At 40.4% G+C, this 24,560-nt stretch overlaps 5 protein-coding genes across 15 annotated transcripts; 2 read left to right on the top strand and 3 right to left on the bottom strand.

Moving 5' to 3' along the window:
- Nucleotides 1–378: 378 nt before the first annotated feature.
- On the top strand, nt 379–24,560 carry LOC100170133 (chromosome 1 open reading frame 112 ortholog). The gene is made up of 13 exons (NM_001129850.2): nt 379–531; nt 20,881–21,003; nt 21,202–21,354; nt 21,436–21,650; nt 21,719–21,876; nt 21,954–22,150; nt 22,230–22,375; nt 22,446–22,572; nt 22,645–22,810; nt 22,899–23,130; nt 23,216–23,552; nt 23,643–23,843; nt 23,946–24,560. Exons 2-13 carry the CDS (start codon nt 20,902–20,904, stop codon nt 24,558–24,560), a joined length of 2,649 nt encoding a protein of 882 aa, NP_001123322.2. The 5' UTR covers nt 379–531; nt 20,881–20,901.
- On the bottom strand, nt 747–3,449 carry LOC100119319 (gamma-soluble NSF attachment protein). The gene is made up of 8 exons (XM_001605684.6): nt 2,974–3,449; nt 2,825–2,892; nt 2,602–2,686; nt 2,381–2,398; nt 2,090–2,297; nt 1,765–2,013; nt 1,433–1,684; nt 747–1,346 (listed from the first exon to the last, which is right to left on the bottom strand). Exons 1-8 carry the CDS (start codon nt 3,021–3,023, stop codon nt 1,176–1,178), a joined length of 1,101 nt encoding a protein of 366 aa, XP_001605734.1. The 5' UTR covers nt 3,024–3,449; the 3' UTR covers nt 747–1,175.
- On the top strand, nt 3,215–4,594 carry LOC100122550 (DNA polymerase epsilon subunit 3). 3 transcript variants are annotated; one of them, XM_008212804.4, is made up of 3 exons: nt 3,328–3,590; nt 3,719–4,013; nt 4,137–4,594. In XM_008212804.4, exons 2-3 carry the CDS (start codon nt 3,834–3,836, stop codon nt 4,503–4,505), a joined length of 549 nt encoding a protein of 182 aa, XP_008211026.1. In that variant the 5' UTR covers nt 3,328–3,590; nt 3,719–3,833; the 3' UTR covers nt 4,506–4,594. The 3 variants fall into 3 exon arrangements, with proteins under 3 accessions (XP_031785399.1, XP_008211026.1, XP_032456828.1); XM_032600937.1 differs by having other exon boundaries at nt 3,719–4,027; XM_031929539.2 differs by having other exon boundaries at nt 3,215–4,027.
- LOC100122537 (E3 ubiquitin-protein ligase LRSAM1) lies at nt 4,583–8,632 on the bottom strand. Of its 3 annotated transcripts, none has more exons than XM_008212807.4 (12): nt 8,193–8,632; nt 7,682–7,924; nt 7,197–7,610; nt 6,919–6,948; nt 6,495–6,705; nt 6,260–6,421; nt 6,086–6,185; nt 5,770–6,013; nt 5,563–5,688; nt 5,285–5,482; nt 5,015–5,215; nt 4,583–4,944 (listed from the first exon to the last, which is right to left on the bottom strand). In XM_008212807.4, exons 1-12 carry the CDS (start codon nt 8,280–8,282, stop codon nt 4,819–4,821), a joined length of 2,145 nt encoding a protein of 714 aa, XP_008211029.1. In that variant the 5' UTR covers nt 8,283–8,632; the 3' UTR covers nt 4,583–4,818. The 3 variants fall into 3 exon arrangements, with proteins under 3 accessions (XP_008211029.1, XP_003427428.1, XP_001606144.2); XM_003427380.5 differs by lacking the exon at nt 8,193–8,632 and adding an exon at nt 8,012–8,148; XM_001606094.6 differs by lacking the exon at nt 6,919–6,948.
- On the bottom strand, nt 8,983–20,023 carry LOC103316879. Of its 7 annotated transcripts, XM_031929470.2 has the most exons (9): nt 19,428–20,013; nt 18,441–19,328; nt 17,813–18,039; nt 17,658–17,704; nt 14,581–16,234; nt 11,378–11,786; nt 9,638–9,834; nt 9,385–9,548; nt 8,983–9,285 (listed from the first exon to the last, which is right to left on the bottom strand). In XM_031929470.2, the coding sequence occupies exons 5-9, from the start codon at nt 16,214–16,216 to the stop codon at nt 9,196–9,198; spliced, it is 2,496 nt and encodes an 831-aa protein (XP_031785330.1). In that variant the 5' UTR covers nt 16,217–16,234; nt 17,658–17,704; nt 17,813–18,039; nt 18,441–19,328; nt 19,428–20,013; the 3' UTR covers nt 8,983–9,195. The 7 variants fall into 7 exon arrangements, with proteins under 7 accessions (XP_031785330.1, XP_032456790.1, XP_031785319.1 ...); XM_032600899.1 differs by having other exon boundaries at nt 17,658–18,039; XM_031929459.2 differs by lacking the exons at nt 17,658–17,704; nt 17,813–18,039.

The raw sequence follows: 24,560 nt of genomic DNA, 5'->3' as shown, positions 1-24,560 counted from the left end.
GCAGTCTTTTATTCTGTCAGCTGACGAATCGTTTACGTATCATGACGGTTGATCGAATTTGGCAATCTTTTTGCAAATTGTTTTATATTTTTTATCAATTTATTTTCGATAAATTGACATTTTCATTTTGAGTTGTAATATATTAATCCTACTAATTTTTAACTAAGATTCTGGTCTCATTTTCTTTTAACAATGTTATATCTAATTTGTATTTCTTTAATGGATCATATATTTTTTTGCTATTATACTAATAATAATTAGATATAGGTATAATTATTAGCATCGTAAACATATATGTTTATTTTGAAAATGAATCTGTTCTTAAAATGGCGGAGGCTAAAAATGCGCGGGCTATATCGGGATTAAACATGACAGTTTAAATGTGTTTATCATGGCTGATGATACCTACAATATATAAAGTGAACCACTGTGGTTGTATTTATTGAATTACTTGTTATTGATTGTAAAATATAGTGCAGTTAGGTATATAGTCAAGGAACGCGGGCAAGTTTCAGTATTGGCACTTGTAAGGTATTTAAGATCATCAGTTCATTATATTTTGATTTTAGCATCATAACCTCTAAGATATTCGTCTGATTTACGCCATTTACACTTTATTTATCAACGTATCAATATTGTCCCAAATTAATGTCATTAAGTAACTAATAAGTAAAAATTCGAATTATGCACATGTAAATTGCGGAATATAAAGTACTGGGTGGAAAGAATAAGGAAAAATCAATTGTTTTCTAGGTTTGTTTAAGAATAAATGCATTTCACTTTAGGCTTATACATTTCAGTAATTATAACATTTTTTATTTGCGGTGCACTCGACACGAGTTCAGAATCGCATATCTGTAACTGTGAGACAATCAATCATCATTATAATTATATTGTGAATTGATCAATTGTTTTCCCAAGAATGTCATCAAAGCTAAATACTTAAAAAAATTTCATAATCAACATATTTTAGCTGTGTGACTCTGAGAGTAATATACATTTTCAATGTGCAAGATGGGGTTTAGTTTTAAACAATTTGTATACGCTTAAGCTTTTTTTAAAATTTTTTCATGAATCAACACAGCACATAATCTATGAAGACAATAAACAGTAAATTGGCTTGACATAGCTATATGAACTATAGCTACAATCGAATTATTAAGAATTTTCCGAGATCAACATAATCCGCCTTCATAATCTTCTTCTTCTTCTTCTTCCTGTGTTACTGCTGGAGCAGGTGGTGGACTAGTTTCAGGTTGAGGTGCAGGTTCAGATTCTGCAACTGGAGTGGGTTTACTGGGTTCGTCCTCTTCTTCTTCATAATTAGGTGAAGAGACTTTCTCTTCCTAAGGGAAGTAAGAATTTGTACTTATAGTCGTCAATAAACAATATTAGAAGCATTTAAAAGCTTTAGAAGAATTTGTTTTCTTACTTGATTGACTTCTGCTTCAACGGTCGCCTGACCTGTTAATTTATTGGCATTAGGCGATATGTATGAAGGGGCAGCATTCGCTCGCACACCAACTGGTGGTACAGCATACTCTTGCTGTGGTAATGGAAGACCTCGAGCAAGCTTTGCATATTCTACATCCATATGCTTAATAAATGGACTATTAAGTGCTGATCTTGCTGCATCTGCATCTTCGTTATCATATGCTTGTAATAGCATTTCTAAAGTTTGTACCTGTATTCAAGACATCAAATTTTAGGCACTTGAGCACGTCTTAAGAGTTAGAATTTATTTTTCTATTCTACAATCTTTACCTCTGGTGCATCACAGTAATTTCCCCATTCCTTAAATGCTTTTTCAGCTGCAACCTGATCTCCCCTTGCTAGCTGAACCAAAACTAATGCTACTGCTAATCTTCCCACTGATGGTTGATGATCAATTTGTTGATGCATGCCAATTTCTTGACGGACGGCATCAGCTGCTTGATCATACATACCAAGTTTTACTAAGATTCGAGCAACTTTACTCATGTATTCAGCAGCTTGCCTGGGACTGTCTTCTCCCTGACAATTTAATTAGAAAATGTAGTAAGGTTTTTGTATAATCCAATGATATAATTATGAAAATAACTATACTAACCATAACAACATCAGATGCTCGTTTGTACAATTCTAATGCCTGCTCTGGCTGAGTAGCTTCCAGCATTTTTGCTGCTTTGTCCAGAACTGTTGCACCAGATTCTGGAGAACCGTGCTGTTCGTAGAGTGAACAAGCCCTATGTGCCAAACTGGGTGCTTCTGCTAATTGATTCATTTCTTTCAAAACTAAAAGAGCCTGCTCGTAATTCCTAAAAAAATATCATTGATAATGTTACTATATAATTTAAAAAATTAAACTAAAGAAAAAATTGAAATCCAGATGGAAACTCACTTTGCTGCATGGAACCAGCTGTTATTATAAACCGAATAATTAAGGAAAATTTATCGAACAAGTATTGAAGTTATGAAATGCCTGATTTGTATTTTAAAATGCATTCTGGAGAGTAAACACTTTTAAGAAATGACTCACTGGTTACTCTTCAGAGATGATTAAAAATTTGAATTATTCAATTGCTTAAAAGTATAGCATAATCAAGACATGAAAAAGGATACGATCTGTTTTGCTTGAAGCAATCAGCAGCCTTCATAAGGCAATCCTTGCATTGCTGATAGTTCTTGGCGACGCGAAAACAAGTGGCTGGAAAAACAAAAACAAACATGTAGCCTGCACCAACTACCTACCTATATGGATGAGTCTATTTCATCCAAGCAGAACTCCCTCTTAACCCTTAGTTGCGCGGTCAAAACATTCTCCCTCCCGAGAACGATAACCCACCTGCAGCCGAGTACTCGTCCGCGGCGACATCGTAATCGGGCCTCCACTTGAGAAACGTCGTCTTCAGGCTGCGAAAAGCATATATCGAGTACGTATATAAGAGCCATCGTAAACAATCGCTCGATGACAAGAGCGATTGACCCGCTCACCTCTTTTCCGCCTGCCGTATGTGGGCGTTCGCCTCCTCGATCTTCGACATTCTCCTGCGAATTTTGGCTGGTCCTGCTGGTGTCCCGGGCTCCTCAGAGCAGCGACGAGCCTGTCAATCCGCGACAGTCCCTCGACTCCGTATTGTCGGGGTCGACGTGGAGTGCGCGCACGAATCTTGCTTCGATTGATCGGATACTCGCGGACAGCAGAGATAGCTATACTGAATGACACACACGCAGCGCAGTAGGTATACGCACGATGACGTTGTGTTGTGGATTTTAACGCAAGTGTCCGCAGGATGTATTTATTTTTAGGTAACGTGTCAAACTTGCAGACGACGCAAGAGAGCTACCATTAGCCACTGGCTGCTCACGTCGTCAGCACTATCTCGCGACTCGCTCTAGCCATCCCCTTGTGCGCGAGTTTCAGACTTCAGTTGCGGTTTTCGCCCTTTCGCCGAGTCTATGTTGTAGTCGAGATCGCGAGTTCCGAGAAAGTATATATTATATAAAGGAGCCCGTTATTAGAAAAAATAGCGCGAAATTCGAAAACGAGTAAAAAATCGCTTGCGTTATCGTTTTATAACAAGCTAATAAGAGCAAAACCAAACAAAATGGTATTATTTGTTTGATTGTTTTAACAAAATTTGATAATAATAATTCATTTGTTCACTCATGCAATCAATTACTTTTCATGCATAACTTAACTGTTTGATCGTATACATACCTATATGCTTTTCAACAGGTATAGTCCTAAAAACAATTTAAATAATTTCGAAAATACCCAACTTTGTACCGCGTTGGTAAGCTTATCCTCTGAGCGCAAGCGAATACACGTTTTTCCATGAAATCGACCGTCTATGGCTGTCTGCACGCTTCGTGATTGTAGAACGGCTTTAAATGCCTTAAAACTGCTGGCGGGAAACACCGACAAAGATGTGTTTACGCTGACAGATCGTTTTTTTCAAGTTAATATAATTGATGTTGAATATCGGTATTTTTTATACGACACATATTCTCAGAGTACATTTTCTATACAGGCAAGTAATCAAAAGTAAGTATTCAGAGGATTTATGTTTGCGATTTTAGTAGATCGATGCATATAACCTATAAATCTTGGTGCAAACGTTCTGGTTGTTATTGAGTTTTTGCATTAATTTCAGATGGCCGAAAAATTAGAAGATCTTAATCTGCCCAATGCTGTCGTGACGAGAATAATGAAGGAAGCTCTGCCTGATGGAGTCACAGTGGCAAAGGAAGCTCGAGCAGCAGTGGCAAAAGCAGCTTCGATATTCATTTTATACTTAACGTCATCAGCCAACATGATTGCCAAGAAGAGTAATCGAAAGACTGTGAGTGGTCAAGATGTGATACAAGCTATGGAAGACATAGAGTTTGAGCAGTTCATTGAACCACTACAAGAAGCTTTGGAGAACTTCAAGAAGAATCAGAAGGAGAAGAAAGATGCTTCGTCGAAAAAGAAGCAACAAAAGAAGGATGAGGATGATACGGAAATACAGGATGATGAGTAAAAATAGGATTTTTATCTTAATTCATTTCTAGATATAAGTGGAATTATTTTTATACTGAATAAATGATAACGTACTTGTTATTTAAAGAACCATGTAATTTATTTTGAGCAATACATAATCTAATTATTTCATAACAATATCAGTTTTTCTTTTAAAAAACTAAGAAAAGTCTCACATGCATAACTTTGAATGGTAGAAGAACTTTTAAAATGTTTCAAATATTGAAGCTTAATATATACTGTACAAAAATCACAATAATTAATGTCTTAGCATACTTGTGTCAATAAGTAGTTTCTAAAAGTTAGAACTGACTTTATTGCCTTGTAACCCTAATTTTGCGTTCTATGGAAGTTCGGCACATCGGACATTCAACTGAAATCATCTCTGTACATTTTGTACAGCAGCATAAATGTCCACAAGGCAAAAAAATGACCTCGCACTAAAATCAATAGTAAAACATTATTATTTACAATCATAATTTTAATGTGTTCAATAATTGAAACTCTTACATCAAGGTCCATGCAAACAACACATTCTGTGGGTGCACTTGGATGAAATATATATTCTGGCTCCGAGGAACTAGTACAAGGCTCTTCTTCTGGTGGAGCAGATGGAGAACAGTATTCGTACGAATTTAATTTCTTATCAGCTAAATAATTCTCCACTGCCACCATTATTGCCGCTCTATCACTTTCATTCTTAATACCAATCTATAAACATAAGTCTCATTATTATTAGTAAATATTCAAGTGCCATTTAGAATACAAAGTTACACATACAGATTTCAATTGATCTTCATCTAAGTCAGGAAGCAATGATGGAAGAGTCCATAAAAATGGTAGACAATGCAGTGCTCCTGCCATTGCAACATGACGTACTAGAGCTGAATCCAAAGTTTCCAAAAGTCCCTGTGGACGAGTATCTATTAAATTCTGATATTGGAGTAACCAGAACAAACTGTCGTGTCTACTTGAATCCTGAAAATTATAAGTCTTTAATATCAAAAAGCTCCTGAATCATTTTTTCATTAGTTTTCCTAGTATTAAAAGGAACTTACAGAAATATTTCGTCTTTGTTCAATATTTTGCACAGTTTCTAGTAATTGTTGCCTTCTTTCTTCTTGCTGTTCCAATAGACTTACCAATATTGCGCTTAGTGTAACTCTTCTATCTGCTATGTCATTCTGTAAAAAAGCATTATGCATCATGTTCTAGAATTGAACAAAAAAATGTATAAATTAGGTAGAGGTAGGATATAAATTTACAATTTGTTGGTTAATTTCTAGTTTTTTCCTTTCCAACTCTATATTTGTCAATGCTGCCAGTTGTGACTGTACTAAGTTAACTTGTTGAACAATGCTCCAAGATCTAGCATCGCTACGTTCTAATAAAGCTGCCACAACTGCTTTTTGAAGTTGCTCATCTTGTCTTAATCTAGTCACTAGATCTTGCCTGCTTTTCTCTTGATCTTGCATTACTTGTAAAAGTTGATCATTACTTTTAACTTCTCTGAAAAATGTCGAAAAAAATATTTAGTACATAAATTTATTGGCATAACTGTTCGAAAATTTCAACACTTACAAGCTTAATAAAGATTGAGCATTACAATCTCTAAATGCTGCATACTCTGCGAGCATTTTTTCTTTGAGAAGTTCTTCCTCGAGTAGTTCTTTCATTGCCACTGTGGAACAAGATTTGGGCAAAACAATGAATAGATTTTCAACCAGAGTATAAAGATTTGTTTTTCTTACTTACAAAGAGTATCTTTAGTACGATGCAAGGATTGCTCAGAGTAACTTTGAGAAAGTATCTCCATTTCTTCTCTTTTCTCAATATCAAGAAGTTCAGCCTGAGTTTGGCGTTCTTTTTCACTTGTATGAAGAAATTCTTCAATCACCCCATCTGCTTCTTTCTCAGCTGAAAATAGATTTTCTTACTGTAATAATATATTTAAATACTAAATTAATCAAAGAAAAATCTTGAAAATTACCATTATAGATATAAGACAGCAAACGCGATCTGTTAATATCTCTTTTCTGCTGCACCTTCTCAATTTCTTTTTCCAATTGAATTTGTTGATGTGCCAAATCCTTAAGAAGTTTCTGTTTATTTATTTTCAGCTTATTTTGCATTTGTAACTCTTGTTCTTGTTGTTGTTTGATGTTTTCTTCTACCTCTAATAAAGCAGTTTGTCGTTGTTCCTATGATTAAAAAAAAAACTATTATACATTTAGAACAAGTATATTAAGGGTTTTGTTTGGTTTTACTACAAAATAGTGTTTGTGAACTTATTTTTTATGATGACGATTTTTCACAAGGTATTGTTATTATTGTGTATGATCTTCATGAGGATGATTTTTGCGACACATGAATAATTAAAGCATGGAAAAAAAATTAAATAAGCTCCCACGTGCCTTTAGTTTCTCTAACTTCATTAATGTGGCCTAGAAAAGAAAATAAAAACGAAAAAATTAAATATGAACATGCATCTGAATTGAGTATTGTTTTCATGGATTAATGGGCACAAGAATAAACATCATAACTAAAAAGAAAACAACTTAAAATGTTTGATTATTATAAATTTTAGTGGGTCAATACGTATTAGAAGAAAACCAAACTCAAAATCAAAATCACTAGAGACATCCATAAACAACAACTCTAAATATTAAATAAGGTATCTCTGAGCTTAAACCTGAACGTCATTGTCCTTATTGTGAGTTAGTGCATGTACATCCCGTGAAGTTGCGTCATTGGGGATGTCAGTCTCTGGAATACAATCTTCAGGAGAATAATCTATACCGCATTCGTTTGCTAAAAAAGCTATAATCACAATAGTTCCACCACTCTGTACGTCCTCTGGAGGATAGGAAAGCTTTAACCCGTCTATTCCTAAATTTTTTATTTGCTGTGCGTGCCCCAATGATTTTGGCAGCTTTTGCAGAGATTTGTTGTGGCTGATATCGAGAGAGTCGAGATTCTTCAACTCTTCCATTGCCTCTGGTAGACATTTGAGTTTATTTTTTGATGCATCGAGAATAGAAAGACTTTTCAAATGTACTATTTCATTTGGCAGTTTTTGTATACTATTTTCTTGTAAATACAACTCCTGCAAGTACAGTTAAAAATTGAAGTTTATCCAAGCATTGTAACACGATTGCATTCCACGTGTCCTCATACCTTTAGCGATATCAGGTGGACTATATCGGAAGGCAAAGTGTTTAATTCATTGGAATGCAGGTCCAAGACGGTGATTAGGGATAGATTTTTTAAGGCACCTCCACCTGAGATAGATCTCAGCCTGTTACATTGCATCAGCAACGTTTCTTTCCTAAAAACTTTGCACAATATGTATGTACTTGATGGCACATTATCCAGATTGCATTCAGAAATGTCGTAAACCGGAGATGGGCTCATCCTGGCCTGTAAAATAACAACAGATTGTCGATGCAATTACAGCAAGAAAATAAGGTGATCTTTTGAATTTTGTGCATCAGATTGTAGGTTAACTTTTACGAAACATTTTAAATAACCACGAGTGCTAAATGTCATCTTTTAAAAATTGAGAAACCGAACGAGCTTTGCAAGGCGGTGAAACTTGATTTAAAGCAAACTTTTGATTTGAACGTGAAAAAAAAACTATACAATCCCGCAGACAAAAGAGAGACAAGCCAAACAAATAATTTCCCACCAGGTACAGTTTGTGCTCGAGCCGAGCCTTGTAGTCGACTTTGTTGTTCTTGTTTCCATGCTTCCGCGTGAAAGACATCGTCGTTTGCATGTCATGACAGCGGGCGAGTATCTTCTCGGCCAGCTTCTCTCCCCAAAAAGTGTATCCGCACTCCTTTCTGCAGTCGGAATGTTACCTCATCGTCGTCTCGCGCAGTGCAATAGCCTGACCATTACTACTTCGGACTTTCTCGTCGGCGCCCGACGATAAGCAACTCCCAGTGGACGGCTGTTTGCTCGCGTTCGCATGATGATTCACACACGCGCCCTCGTATAAAACACGCACACCGTGGAATATAGAACTATCATGTGGATGGATGTCTTTGTTGTTTCTCGACGTGCAGTGTGCTGCGGGACTGCGGCTTTCGTGTGCGCGCGGAATGTGTAAAACCCGACCCCCGGGGAGACGCGTGTGCGATGTTTGTTTTGACGGTCTCTACTGTATCGACCTGCTGCTCTTACTGTGTATTGTAATATAACACCGTGGCTTTGATATATACGCAGATAAGGGTTTCTTTCGGGTATTTGCCTTTTTTTTGCTGAGTGTTTTTGTATTGCTTACTTTTTCGTTTTCTTTTTTATTCATTTATTTTTGTTTAAATAATAAAGCTACAGTCACGGAAAATAATGGAAAAATCTACTGTCACTGCTTGCCGACTCGATGTGCTAGCGTACCGAGGTAATGACTACTTTTAAACATAACGATAATGAAGTAATGAGGTGTTGGACAGAGAAACGTTATCACACGATGGTTTACTGTTTCTTAAAAAGTATCTTTTTATTGCTAATTACATCTCGTTGTCGCAATTATTAAGCATAAGTTTACTCGCCGTGCAAAACACGGTTTCAACTCTTTCTACAATTCTGCTCTCTTTTTTGGTAATAAATCAATCCCATGAGCATGCGGCCTTTACACTTTGTTGACGTTATCGGGACGAATTATACACTCGACGTCGTTGTCGTTGCTAAAAACATATAAAGATTTGTCGGACTGTCAGCAGTTTTGGCTCATTTCCTTTTGGCGCAATCGATACTCCGTCGGGGTTAGCATGCCTCTGAAAAAAAGTCGACGAGTCAGTCAGTCGCAAAGTAGAAGAGCAATCGGGGGTGAGAAAACTATGTCTGTATGCAAATGAATTCGCGCGATGGCGCACCTCAAGACCGTATCGAACGATACGAAAACTCCCTTGTCGCACATCCTTCTGTACAGGTGCCAGCATTCCCTTTCCTTGGGCGTCTGGCAGTAAGGCTCCGTCGGCACCTCCTTGTCTTTCTCCAGCCTCGTCTCCGTCGTTGGCGTCATGGGCATCCTGATGACCTGTCGGACGACGGATCCAAATCGGATGGGATCGTTATATTACAATTAAAAATGAATACGAAACAAAAACAAATAATTCATCGACACACCTTGGAAGGATGGCTCTCCGGTAGTCCTCTGGCCGCCTGTGACATCCTCATTTCCGGCTGGAGACAGGTCTGGCTCGTATCGGACGACTGCTGCTTCTCCGACTCGCTGGAACAGGGTAAGCGGGAGAAACGATCGTTCGTCTGCCATCCAAAGAAGCCGGCGACCCTTTGAGAGTCGAGGAGGGACACCGCGATGCCTGTGTAGAAATATATAGGAGACGGAGAGAACACGAGAATGCAATCGCACGCGAGAGCGGATCGATCTTAATTAACCCCATCCACGGCGCTTGAATTATATTTTTCGCGTTCGTTAACCCTTATTATTCGAGGATTCGGCTGCGATTTAGCGATTTATGCTTTGGAAAAATTGCTGGAAATTTGTGTTACCTGTGCGCGCTTTCGTGAGCGGTGGTAATCGTTTTAAAACATGCTCGTCTCTTTAAAACAAGGACAATTATTGGCTTATGCAATTTGTTTCGTAATTTTTGTAAGTCTCGCGCGGAACGATCGAATATGTATCCCTCTCGTACAGCAGAGGGGGTAGCATGACTATCATCGATATCACCTCGTTCATTTCACGGTCAAGATTTATTGCTAATATATATAGATACTCAATTACAAACGTTCATATAAAGACTCGTCGTGATTAACGTTGTGACGTGAGGCGTGTCACGGGCTAATTGCTGGATTCGTCTTTGCTCTCTCCGTGTTTGTGAGAGAGAACAAAGAGAGATTGAGCTGCTCTTGTATATGTGTGGGTACGTAATGTTTACGGCGGCTCGCGAAGGTCGCGCGCGAAAGAATATATCGGCTCGGCCCGCTTTTCAGCTTTGCGGATGCGGTTTTTATTTGTCAAAGCCACGCGATATCGTCTTCGAGAGGCTCCTTCGCGAGACGTTCGGTTTTTATATAGAGACGACGAGATGTCTGATGCTTCAAGTATATCGTTTTAATGGCTTTTTGGAAACATTTATTGAGAGTCGTTCGGAATTGTTAAAATTCAAATTTTATCAAATCTTTAATCACGAAATCCTCGAAAAATCCTCACGCCAGAAAGCAATTATAGCAGCCTACTGAGCTACGGCGTTCTCTTGCCGAAAAAAATTCGCGAATTCCGTGCGACCCGACGATATACAGCTCCATTCGCACTTGATATCCGCGAGAAGCCGTATCACCGTATACACATTACATACATTTATGCATACTTCTTGATATCCACTGAATTATTTATCGTCGCTCGTGTATGTGTGGGGGGGGGGGGGGGGCAGCAGCACACAGACGTGTCCGATTTTCAGAAGCGGCGGCTGGTACGGCTTCGGCCTACTTCCATCTCTCTGTCTCGATATGGATGTACCTATATGTATATAGAGGTGGGCTCGTATATGTATACCCTATAGAGCGATCGAAAAATTTGTCCGAGTCGCAATCAAAGTTTCAGCCGCAAGCTAAAGTTTTTCGATTGTCGAAGGGTCGCCGCTGATACCGCTGCAATTAGCCGCTATTTGCCCTCGTTGAACTTTAGATTGCGTAATCTTCTATTCGGTAAGCGAATTAAGGCTTGCGCGTCGCTTCGTTCGGCATGATTATATGCTCGTCGATACTATTTTATCTTCACGTAAGAGACTCGATCGTTATAACTTTCAAAAGCCGATTTTACTTGGACTATCGCATATTGCAAAAGTAGATAGGCCCCCCGAGTACTAAGTAACTCCTCCCAAAAAACAATCAACCCAAACTCACCCAAGTCGAGGCGCAGCGAGGGCACTGCGACACCTCACCAGCTTCCTCTTCTTATCGTGGATGTCCCCGATAGGCACAGCGAGGCACCTCTTCTCCCGATCCGTCAACGGCGTCTCGATCTGCGCCACCGGCGGCTCCTGCAGGAAACCCTTCTGCGGCTGGAGCTGCAGCAGAGGCGCCGCTACGGGACAGATCTCCGCCTTCGACCAGGCGCTCATCGTCATCGTCGCGGCCGTCAGCAAGGCCGTGTCGTCCGGCGACGATGCGACGTTCGCGCGGCTAAGCGCGACGAAACGAGCTTGCAACGACGTCGTTCGGCTGCTCGTCGTCGTTGTTACGGTCACGGGGGTGCTCTCGTGGTCCAGACGGGGCGGCGAGTCGTAGTCGAAGGAGTCCTGCTGAAACGAGACTGAGGCACGTTTGAATTTCGAGAGACATTTGATGCGTTCTCATCGCAAGCTTGTATTTATTGTGATTTATTTATTATGTATATAAAACTGTTTGGTCGGACATCGCTCGTTCTTTTAATTCTCGCGACTTCCTCAGTGCATCGGATATTACAGAAAATATTAACTGCTCTTCGATTCTTTCGAAATATCGTTACGTTACGTAATAGTCTAACGATTTAGTTATCAGCTCCGAAAAGAACAGTGACCTAAAATACACCCGGAGGCCTATAATACCGCGTCTACGTCCTTGACCGTTTTTCTGTGCGCTCCGCAATTATTACCATAATCCTGCACTTCTACCGTAATCGTCGTAGGCACGAAATAAAAAACACGCAGCTGTAACGCTCCCTTGACTGTGTAAGCTCCTTACTGCTTACAGCGACTGGCAGTATCAACCGGGACATTCTGTTACCTTACGTTTACTATATTGTGAAAAAGTTATGTGGAAGAATGGACGAATTTTCGATAAACACGTCGATTAAAACAGAATCGGTATAATCCTAATTAGTTTTTAATAAGAAATAGTGATCTGAAAAGGAACAATTTTTGCATGCAACGTTCGACAGTAGATGAGTTTAGAAGCGTTATCAAAACACACACACGCGCGCGCGCGCGCGCGCGAGACTACACTGAGCTCTTATCGCTCGCAAAGCCATTCGCCTTGTTTTGACGCGCATCGGAGGGTTTGTTTAGCAACAAAAAGTCCGATGCGTCTTGCAATTCAATATACGCCTGTAAGCATACATCAAGCGCGACAACAGCATACATTTGTCTTTCTTTTTTATGATGTAAGATTCAGGGAAGGTGGGGTTTTTCTGATGATGAGAATGTATCTTATATGATTTTGTTGAAGTCGTCCTCTCGACGCGAGGAAAATCCAAATTATTGTTTGCAATTATCTGCTCTTAGAGCGTATACGCCTCATTTGGGAAATTACTGAGAAAATATTTGCCGTTACTCCCACAACTATGTAAAAACTGAATGCAACAACAACTTCAAAGTATAATAATATTTTGCCGCTGCAGCGATGCGCGTGATTTGGTTTTATACGAATAAGACGGAACAGCTGACTGACACATGGTATGAATAATGTAAGTGCAGCCCTAGTTTTTGGTATATAAGACTTGATATACCGAGCTTAGGAAATCATTAACGTTGGACATCTCTAACTACGATTCAGACATCATTATGAAGACTTTAAAGTTCTTGTGCCTGGCGGTTCTAATAACTTTTATCTACTGCACATCGGTAGTTCAAGCCAGGAGACCTGACCCCAGATTCTTCCATGCCTACGAAGGTAATGCGTCTTTTGTTGTTCATTGTACTAAGTGTAATTATATTTCAAATAAAAAATTTAGATTTGTCTTCTGATTCAAACATAATATTGACTTTACAGATTGTACGGGGAAAAAGAGCCTCGAGGCTTGCCGTCACCAAAGCTATTCCGATGGACATTGCGTCGGTCGTCAAACAATTGAGTGCTCCGGCGATATGCTTCGTGATAAAATGAAATAGCTTTTTCTTTATTTTATGATCAAGTAGATTTCAAGGAATAATAAAAACTTCACGTCATGAAGAAATTGTATTAAACTGTATTATGATTACAATCGCAGATATTATTATGTATACAAGGTGACCAATAAAATCATAGCTATAAAACACAATTCAAATCTAATAGCTGGTCCAAAGCTATTCCATTCGAGAAAGTAAAAGAGCTAACCCGACCCATATTCGACTTTCTTTAGTTACCGATCCGAATACCCAGTTTTGGCCGCGCGCGACACGGAAAACGAATACGAATAATAACTCCGCTGACTTATTATTGCGCGCACGAGATGCGACGATGGAGACACAGTGCCCCGAAATATCTAATCGAAACCAGGCTAATCTAAAATGCCTGGGAGGGATATCGAGATATTGTACGTGCATTTTCAGAGTCGTGCGCGCTTTGAATTTCATGTTGCAATTGAAAAATGCATATCAAGGTTGAGGTATATTCGTCGTATTCAGTCGCGCCGGCTTCATGTAAGTCGTTCGCGCTTCTCGAGCAGTTTACTCGACGATATTGTTGTGATGTGCAATTTGAAACGTTTATTTCCAATATGAGTACATAAGCTTGCTTAATTATACGGCATCTTATTGAAGAACAAAAAAAAAGCTCATAAATCTCTCTTCCAAAACTTTGAGCCAAGATAGCAGCAAAAAGTGAATCCGCATCAAAGTTCAAAAGGATTTCACGTATAATGCAAGCATATACGTGGAATTCAAAGTTCGCGCGCGGGCTTTCGTGAAATCAAGCGAAGCTTGCATGTCGCGCTCGGGGCAATTAGTTTGGTCAATCGCATGCATTTAGTCAGGCTCCTCGAGTACATAATTATACAAGATATTCATTCGTATATACACTCGACCTTGCGCGCCGTTCATTGCGAAATTCGGCGTCAGAGCTTTCGTGAATGGTTCCTACGTTGGCCTTGCACTCGAGTTCAAGATGTTGGCGGTGAATGAGCCGAGAGACTTTTGAAAAACCTTGAAATTTCGCGGCAAGAAAGAGGCATTACTCGGTGCAGTCGCTCTCAGAAGTTTTGGATTCCAGAAATTTCTCGACTGAATTTGTTTTCGATTATATACTTTCTACGCTGTGTCGCGGAGGGCTTTCAGTATATAATGCTGTCCTCGGTTACTTACGACTTATTACGTATGTCCGTTTGAGAAAAGGCAAGAATAGAGACAGTCGCTTCCAGTTACGATCCCTACCTGATTTGAACGGCTTCCTCATACCGCCGGACAGCCCGTTGGAAGACTTGATGATGGGCGTGGTGGGCAGCTTGTTCCTGAGCTCGCAGATGAGCTTGTCGTCCCTCGGCGAGTTCTCGTCCATCTCGCTCTCGCTGTCGGCCGAGCTGACCAGCGACACCATCGTCACCACGTCCGCTGCCCCCCTCGTCTCCAGCGTCCCGACGTTCTTCCCCCCTTTCGACCCTCTGCCTTTGCTCCTGGCCTCCTCGCCATCGTCTTCGCCCCCGGCCTTGGAGCACCCCGTGGACAGTCCCCTCTTCTTGCCGCCCTTGGACCTCCGCTTGACCGGTGGCGCCGATTTGATCGGCCGATTCGAGGCGATCGGATTCTTCGTCGGTTCGCCGTTGGCGCTCATCGCTCGGGTCTGCTGCGCGGGTTCGCCGATCTCTCGGAACGACGCCATGCTCGGGGTGTCGATGACGATGCTCACCTGGGTGCGACGCTGAGGCGGCGCCGAACTCGTTCGCCGGAAACGAGACTGACCGGGCTCCTGCTGGAAGCTGTTCACGCGGCTGCTGATCCGCGGAGTTGGAGGCTTGTCCGGAGTTATGGGGCCGACGAAGGCTTTGTTCAGCCCGCTCTGGTAACTCGCTCGCTTTAGTCTGGCCTGGGAGAAGTCCGGGCTGGCCTCTTTCGAAGGAGTCGGGGGTTTGCTGTCCTCGATCGGCGGATCGCTCGGCTTGTTGTTTATCGTGATCGAGGCGTTCCAGTCGTTGCAGTTGATGCTGATGGAGGATTTCTTCTCCACTACTGGTTCATCTTGGTCGTTCTTCTCGTCCTCCACTGGAGTTTCCAGGTTCTCCTCTGCCTTGGCGAGTTGATCGTCGTGTTCTACGTCGACGGGATCTTCCGACAGCAAGGTGACTTGCGTGGATTCGAACGACGTGAACCAGGTCTGAAATTTGCGTTCGTCCATCTCTCTCGCTTCACCACGCTCCGCCAACGGCTTGTCGTCCTTTCTCGCCTCCTCTACGCGCTCCCTCATCTCTTCGACACCCTCGTCGTTCACCGGCAGCTTGGGGCTCGACAGTGCGGTCCGATTGGTCGCGCTGGACATCCTCGACTCGCATCTCTCCTCCACCGTGTTATGCGCCAGGAATATGTCGATGTTGGACTTGTTCTCTTCTCTCTGCCTCCAGGCGAGCCTGAGTCTCTCGGCCAGCTCCTGTCTGGAGTACAGTATCGTAGCCTTTTCAGCCAGTGGACATCTGCCTCGGTTGGCTCTGCCAGTTGCGGGTCTGCTGGTGGACTTTCCCGTAGGGATCTGGCGAGCGACAATCTCGACACCCCCGTCGTTCTTGGACTTTTGAGACTGGTGCTCGCTCCAGGCCACTCGGACCTTGGGCCGTTCCAACGTTGACACGTGGTTGTGATGGTGGTGATGATGGTGATGCTCGTACTTGTTGGGGTTGTTGGTGGAGAACCTGTTGTTGCGAGACGAGGCGAGAGAGTTGGAGGTCGAGTAGATCTGCAGGTTCCGCTCATCTTCTGTGGATCGTTGGCGACGAATCTGCTGCTGTCTACGAGGAGGTTGCTGCAGAGAGTGTTGACGCACCGGACCGGCTGGACGACGGGACATGGTCGCATTGCTCATCGGAACGTCGAATGTGGCCTGGAAAGGGAATGTACGGCGTTTTTTTTTTTTTATGTAAATTTGTATACCATTCGAAATTCGACTGCACGTACGAATTTCGCATATAATAGATGCCGAGGGGGAAATGAGTTTTTAAAATGACGAAATAGCACGACCAAGGCATAGATTATAGAGAAACAGAAAATACCGTGTTTCCAATAACTGATGCAGATTATTTCAATGTAAACATATGTTTTTTAAATTTTATACAATTTAATGAGACCTATCCCTATAAATAAGGTCTTGTAAATTATACACGACCAGATGACGAAACTTCGTTGCGTTGGAACTGATTGGTGAGGTGTAAAATAATTATAAACTCGTTTGGCAAACGCAACCTCATTCCGTATCGGTGATGCGATTTTCGCTTCCTAAATGGAGTAATCACAAGTCGAAAAATCCGCGAATATTGGCTGCCAGGTATCTCATTGGCGATGCTCAATTACCCTAATGGAGAACACGAACACCCGAGGAAATTCAGTGCGAAGTTTCTGAGAAACAGCCGAACTAATATGGACAATACACACAGTTTCCTAAATTCGATCGCTATCGCTTTCGTGCGAGGCGTGATTTATACGAAAAGTTTCGTTTTTAGTGAATGAAGTGGCTGGAGTATTGTCCGTCGCGAAAATAGCACTTTTTACGTTTATCCGATTTAGGATGTTATGTTTGATTAGCTTATTTGTTTCAAATTAAATGAAGAGTCAACTCATGGTACAAAGCGTATAATTGTATGATTCTATCGTGAAATTTTGATAAGGCCTAATATATTTTGTAACGTTCAGTTTTTGTTACTTTTTGAAAAAGTTACTTTTATCAGTTGGCTCGTATCAAAACCATAAAAAGTTACTAAAAATCTACATCGAATATAATAAGTTGTTTAAAAAAAATCACAAAAATCATTGACTGTCAACACTTTGATTGTATATGAGTATTGCACGTAAGATCGCAGCAGAGACTTCATTCATGAACTACTACGAAGCTGCTAAGTTAATGGTTGCTATACACATCTATGAATCAACGATTAGATTCTCAACGTACGCTGTGAATTAACTTCGATGCAAGTGCGTGGGCGTTACTACATATACGAATATATGCGCACGGCAGGGGCGTTGAACTTTGATATCTTATTGAGCAATGAAACAGACTTGATCATCGCTAAATAACGAAATAATTGCAAAGTTTCTTTAATCAAAATTGTAATATGTATAAATTGAAAATTGCTTTAACGAACATATTTCGTATGCGTCGACGCAGGAATTTTTTTGAGGTGAACTAGTTTTGCGCGTGTGTCGTAAACGTGTGCGAACCCTCCAATAAAACGAAAACTACGTGCGCTCTACATAATCCTTCTATACTGCAAATATAAATAGACCCAAAACCTTCGCAGAGCAGCACTCACAGAAATTCTTCTGTCAAAAAAATCAACACTTCCACGGAGTCGACTTCCTGGCAATTCGTGGTATCCGGAAAAAGGGGACGAAACCCGTGAAAATTAAAGTAAAATAACTGCAGGACTTTCGTTCATATCGGCAGAGGCGAGCGGCGCGCGCTCACTTCGCTCGCCGGCGCTGCGGGCACACGCTGACTGACTGCGCCCTGACTAACTCTCCTTACGCTCTTCGCTCTTCTCCCTCTACGGAGTCACCCCCGGCGCCTCGTGTTGTTTTTCCTCGTACGTCGCGTTGCTTACACGCTTCCTCGAAGCTCAGCCGTATGTGTGTGACGCACCTGCTCTCGTTCATACAACATGTATTGTTGCATAGGGTAAAGAAGTGGTGTACCTGTGAAGGACGATGATCGTCCGGGCAATCGATGAATTGGGACTTTTTTAATGGAATGATTGAGGGTTGAATCGAGCAGTTTTTTTATAGCACTTCGTTTAAGCTGCGTACAATAATATATTGATTTATCGTGATGAGTATTGAAAAGTGGAGCAAAATTTTAAAGCGATGATATATTCGAGGTTGTTTTTTTTTCTATTCAAGTATAAAAGCTCATGAAATGATAAATAAATATTAATTAATCATTGTTTTGCCAGGCAGTAAGGATTTTCAGAGAATATTAATTAAGTTGACATGCGATTAATCAACGTATTATAAAGACTCTCAATCTTTATTTCTGCAAAGAAAATTTAAGAGCGTGAATCACAAGTTTCACGTCGTATCCCAGCTATTTGTGTCACCTCAACCATTTCTCATCGTCTTCCTTCCACTCGATCTACTCCGCTATCCGTGCTTATCTATATATCTCACTCGCCCTCAACTCACCACTCGCGATTCCCTATCCTCGAAGCGAAATCTAAATCTAAAATCTTATAGCCGTAGCTCTGTCTATCTTGCGCCGTCGAGGCCCTTGTTTGTCGGCAGAAGTCGGCCTCTCGCTCTTTCCACGGCAGTCACCTGTTATTGATCAAAACTTTGCCTATCATCTGACAGCTTGTTGTCCGCAGTTACCATGGCATCCTTACCCCTCAGGCCAATCATTCAAATCGCACTTCTCTCTTCGCTTCCTCTTCTTCTTCTTCTATGCCACTCAGATCTTCTTTTTTTGGCGTTTCACTTTGTTTTTCTTCGTTAAGTGCATTATAGTCTTGCTTTTTGTCACCGACTGGGTTCCAAGCTGTGGCGTGGCGTCTATATATCAGCTGGTGACGAGCAGTCGAAAGTATATTATAGAGGAGATGGTAAAAGGACCCTCTTTATTGTGACCTGTATTACTTCGGTAAATGGAACTCGGGTATATTTAAGCTGATGATTTAGTATTCAAGGATACATTTATTTATTAATCTTTAAAGTCTTTAATATAATGAAGAAAAAACTATTCCATTTATAAAAGGGAGACATAGCGATTAGTATCGCATTGAACTTTTATAGTTGATAAATTTTATTCGACTACAAGTGCAGAAAAGGTTTATAATGCTTATGTGCGCGCGGCGCACTTTGCTGAGAAATTAGTATATCTTTATGACGAAGCTTATCTCCGGAGCACTCAATTGTTCGACGACCTACGCAATGTCCATCGGAATAGCTTTGGTGACGGCAAGCCTCGAGACTCTTTTTCCCCGTACAATCTGTAAAGTCAATATTATGTTTGAATCAGAAGACAAAACTAAATTTTTTATTTTAAATATTATTACACTTAGTACAATGAACAACAAAAGACGCATTACCTTCGTAGGCATGGAAGAATCTGGGGTCAGGTCTCCTGGCTTGAACTACCGACGTGCAGTAGATGAAAGCGGCGATAACCGCCAGGCACAAAAACGTACAATTTTTCATAATGATGTTCGATTCACGACTGGTTTATTAATTAAAACGTATATATTTCTAATTCGAAGCTGCTGTACCTAAGTAAGAGTACCTAAATTACAGTTAAATTATAATGATCGAATCCCTTAAATACTTTATTTCAGACTGTGGAAAAACAATCCAAACTCAATCACTTTTTGACTCCCTCTCTTCTCGTACTTCAGCACTTATATTAGCCTGGCTCCGTTATCTGCTGTCGGGTTCGCCTCTCTTTTATCTACTTCATTAGCACTTCCTGGCGCCTACTGTTTGTTTGCAAAAACTTTAAATAGGAAAGTTTCAAATTACAAAAGGACTATATAGGCGTTAGTTACTTTTCGGTTATCTGCGCACATGCCTCCAACAGTGAGGAATATCCATTGGCATTTATTCATTTACCTATGAGTCCATAACTTTTGGCCGCACTGCGATTTTATATACTGAATTTAATCGTGTAAACTGGTGTGTATTGTCAAAATAGCATACGTAATTAAAAAAAAAAAAAAAAAATCCGTATTGTTGTAAATTATTTCTAGTATTATAAGGAGCCACCATCGTTAAGGTCATAACGTGCTATGTATCGATCATTTGACATCTTTTTCATTCATAACCTTCGATTTTCAAGAATCGTCTCAGACCACATCCTTTTTTGGTCGAGCATCGATATCTCGGGAAATAATTAGTACAACAACTCGATATTTATTCAGAAAGGATAGTACTTATCATACTCAATTACCACGATTTTTCCTCAGAAGTTCCACAGTTTATTAGTTCTCGAGTTATAACGGTTTCAAAACAGTTGCACTTTTTGTATAAAGAAGGAATGACGAGATCCATCGTCCTTTTTATCAAAAGTACCTTCAAAATCGTCAATTATATAGGTATATATAATGGAGATTCGATATGAAACCGCAAGTTAAACCGGCTTAATTGACCGCGCTTAATCCCTATTATACCTTCTCCGCACACAGACGCACAGCAAACAATTCAAATCACCTCGAATATACAGAGTATAAATGAGCGATGTGTATACTGGAAGTTCGCGGTGGGCGCGTGCAATGGCCGTTAGATACCAGATATTGCGGCTAATCGCTAAACTTTCGCCATCTAGCATTTGGCATGTATATAGGTATGAAGCGCGCGCGCGCGCGCGCAATCGCTGCCTACTTTGAGATTCTCGCATTTAAGATGCCGCGTATTATTGTTTGGCACTGTACCAACACCTGTCGATGTATGCTTTTAGCCATAGGGCTATTAAATAAATGAAAATTAAAAAACATATTCACTAACAACAAAAACCTTATCTTACAAAGGTTATTCTTTTCTCGTTTTCAGGAAGGCAGAAACAGGCTGAAAATGTCGGAGGCACCATCGCATGACTTCCTCGATGAGGACTCCTTTTTCTCCGAGATGATGTCTAGTCAATCGGATCTTGAGGACCAAATTTTATTGTTAAAAATATCCTTTTTATAATCATAAGTAATTTGAGGAAGAAGCCACGTTGTCATAATAATATGCCTATTTTAATTTTATTGCATATAAATTTACACTAAATTGTAAATAATCAATTTTATTTGGAATATCCTGTTTATATTCTTCTAAAATTTTATTTATTTCTTACATTATTATTATAATCCTTAACATATTTAGATGCACGAGGTATTAAACAATGATCGTTGTATCGAGGAAAAGTTGGAAGAGCTGCAGAACTTTTTTTCCAGCAATAGCATACGAAATGCGCCGATAGATATCTTGGACGAAAAGATATTCAATACAGCGCTCATTGGTGCACAAAAAATATATTTCGAGGTATGCTTATTTTAAAAAAATTCTGTACACCTACGATCTTGATACCATCTTTTCTACAACATCCAATGATATTTCTACTAGGTTATTAATACTATTAACGAGCTATTACGAAGCAAACAAAATAAAACAACAGATGTGAAAAATCAACTGAACGTTTTGGTAAATTTATTGAAATGCTGGGATCTATGCATAAGTCACATCAAGGCCTTGGAGAAAGTATCTATCATCGATATCAAAAGCTTTCCCGCAAGTTTATTTGATGTTATGGCTAATATGCTACGTCACTGCAAGGATAGGTACAAAATCTTATAATGAATTAATTTAAATGTTTTGCATACATAATACAACTATATCCATTTTACAGTACTGCATATTACGGGGACTACTTTAATTCAGTTTCGGAAATTTTGACTACACTTTTTCGACAATGCGTCAATACTTTGAATGTCTTTTATTCGCTGATGGATTCGATTATTTCGTTTGACACGAATCAAGAAGTTGAAATGAACCTTCTGTTGAAAAGTGAGAAGACACAAATTTTGTAATAAATATATAATATTCGTTCTCCGATTCATTCTAACCAGTGCTTATTTCCATAGTAATCGACGAAACGGGAAAGATTGCAACGTTAACCAGTGGTCTGGATGCCAAGACGCTGACAGATATGTGGAAAAGGTTTGGAAAACTTTCTTCGAATTATAACATTGAAATGAAGAACATTTCTCCGAGTACAGTAACGCAACATTTTCGGGGGTTGTCTGAAAGTATTGTTACTGTTTTGTCGGCTATCAACCAAGTACGTATATTCTAATTAAATTTTATATACTTCGCTTTTGCATATAATATACCAGGTCATTATAATCCGTTGATTGCAGAAAAGCCAACGTTCCTCCAATGAACGATCCGTTCTTTGCTGTCGACTTCTGTTCAAGATTTTAGAAAAGTTATGCGACACTTATTGCGGTTGGATACGTGATGACGTCATGGTGGCCATTATTCTCATGCTCGCAAATTTATTCAGGTATGCTTTCATTGTACCTGATTACCTATATTTTCATGGACAAAATAATCAAACGAAATATCATTTGCAGGTATACCGAGCATTGCTTGAAACTTCATGGCTATCATCCGGAATTTATAAGATTTATTGTTTCCAATTTTGTATTCATGATTGAGCCATTTTTGGACATCATTTTTAAAAATGACACTTTTAAATCGGTACGTTTGTTAATCAATAAACTATGATTGGAGCATGTAGATTGTTAATTATTTGAACATATGTATTCTTAGGGCTTTTTTGACTACAATAAAAGTATTGAAGATGACGCTCTTGGTTATCATTTGTTGCTGTTAAAGATTGTAAAAAAGATATCAGCATTACCATACGAGGTGCAACGTGACTGGTGTAACAAAGAATTTCATATTTTGGACGCTTGTTTTAAAAATATCGATAGATGTAAGTTGAATATTATATAGAGGTATGCACAGTATACGTTTGCGAATAATAGACGGTATATTGATATGTTTTTACAATGTTTGGATAGTGACAAGAGAAATTTGCGTGGGAAAGCAAGAAATTCAGTTGTCCCGAGACGCTGGACAAGGCTTTTACGTAGCGAACATTTACGAAGCTACCTGCCTCAGTATTTTTTCGCTCGTTTGCCACATTCCAGACGCAGATTTTTCCGAACTTGTGATTCTGCTGATAAAGCACTTGCTCAGTGGAGGATTTTTTAGCTCCTTACTCAGCTCCGACGTTTGGTGCTTTCTTTGCAGGTAACCAGTGCCTCGAAAATATTTCTTGCGATTCCAAATATAATATTGAAAACAAATTTTTATTTTGATTCGTCTGCACATACAGATTAGGCTCTTCTGAAATGTGCTTCAATCACTTCAAGCATTTAATGCAGATCTACGAGTTGCTCGGAGAGCGAAAACACAATGTCAACGTTGTTATGCTGTCTAGGCTACTGAGTCGCCAGTACGCGTTTCTTTCGGAGAAGGATAAGATTGAAGTCATCAATAGCATTGAAAAGTCGTCCGATCCACATAAGTGGAGTTGCCTAGCTCGAATCGTCGATCCGCAGAAGATGCAGTTGCTTCGACAACAGATTGATGCCTCAACAGCGAATTCCGAAATAGCGTCTAATTTAAAAACATTGGAAGAGCAGCCCACGTTACATAATTTAGGTTCACTGGTAAGTCGATCGTCGTACTCTTCCGACTTATATTCTATCAAAAGTATTGCAATAAGGAATTGTTTAAATGTTAGTTTTCAATTGTTCAAGGTGAAAAATTTATCGATTATCGAAGCTTGCGACGTTCCGCAGGACAAGCAATCGATCGACACCTTCGTCAATATGTGGAACAAGCTTGTCTACATATTAGGCGACTGCGAAGGCACATTACGGCTACTTTTGGAGGATCTCGCAATTGCCTTGATTCGTGCTACACATCCTCAAGAAGTTGAATCCAAGTATATAACCTCGGTTAGTAAAATTAAATTATTCACGAAACCTATGCTCTACGAATTTAATTTTATCACCCTAAACTGGGACCGACAACGAATCAATGCTCTTTACTTTTAATAGATTCTCGAATCCACGACTTCGCTCTACCCGTACGCCTCGAGTGCTCTGCGCCTGGAGCTCTGTCACCTGCTGTACCGTTGGTCTGCTCGTCTGACCGAAGTCGACTCGAGCGTCGTAGCCGAGCTGTACTGTCGACTTCTCAGCGACGCCAAGCCCTACGTCCAGCAAGAAGCCTTCGAAAGTTTCGAGCATCTCACACGCGCCTGTCCCAACGCCGGCCTCATATCGTCCGTCGCTCTGTCCATCAAAAACGCTCAGTCCGAGGTCTCGCGAACTCTTCCCGCGTACATCTCCGGCGAAGTCGTCCATTCTCTGGCTGGCTTTCGGAGCCATGACGAATTCTTCGCTGTTCTGAGCAGCAGCACTCTAGACCTGAAGAAGCACGAGTGTTACAAAAGGAGTCAGGCCGACCGGGAGGAAAAGGTACTGAAGCTGGACGAGGAAGCAAGTGGTAACCTCATCAAAAACGACAGCTGCTTAGAGGATGTGGAGAAACGGGCAGAAAATATCTGCAGCGAAATGGAGCTATTGTTGAAGCATAAAAGCCAGATTAGAAGAGATACGCTCGAAAAGCTACGCCAGGTTTGGCACAGGTTTATAGAGTCGGGAGATTAA

The sequence above is a fragment of the Nasonia vitripennis genome, chromosome 1, assembly GCF_009193385.2.
Source record: "Nasonia vitripennis strain AsymCx chromosome 1, Nvit_psr_1.1, whole genome shotgun sequence".
NCBI lineage: Eukaryota > Metazoa > Arthropoda > Insecta > Hymenoptera > Pteromalidae > Nasonia > Nasonia vitripennis.
Note: the sequence above shows the minus strand (reverse complement) of the source record. Positions and strands in the feature narration are given on the sequence as shown.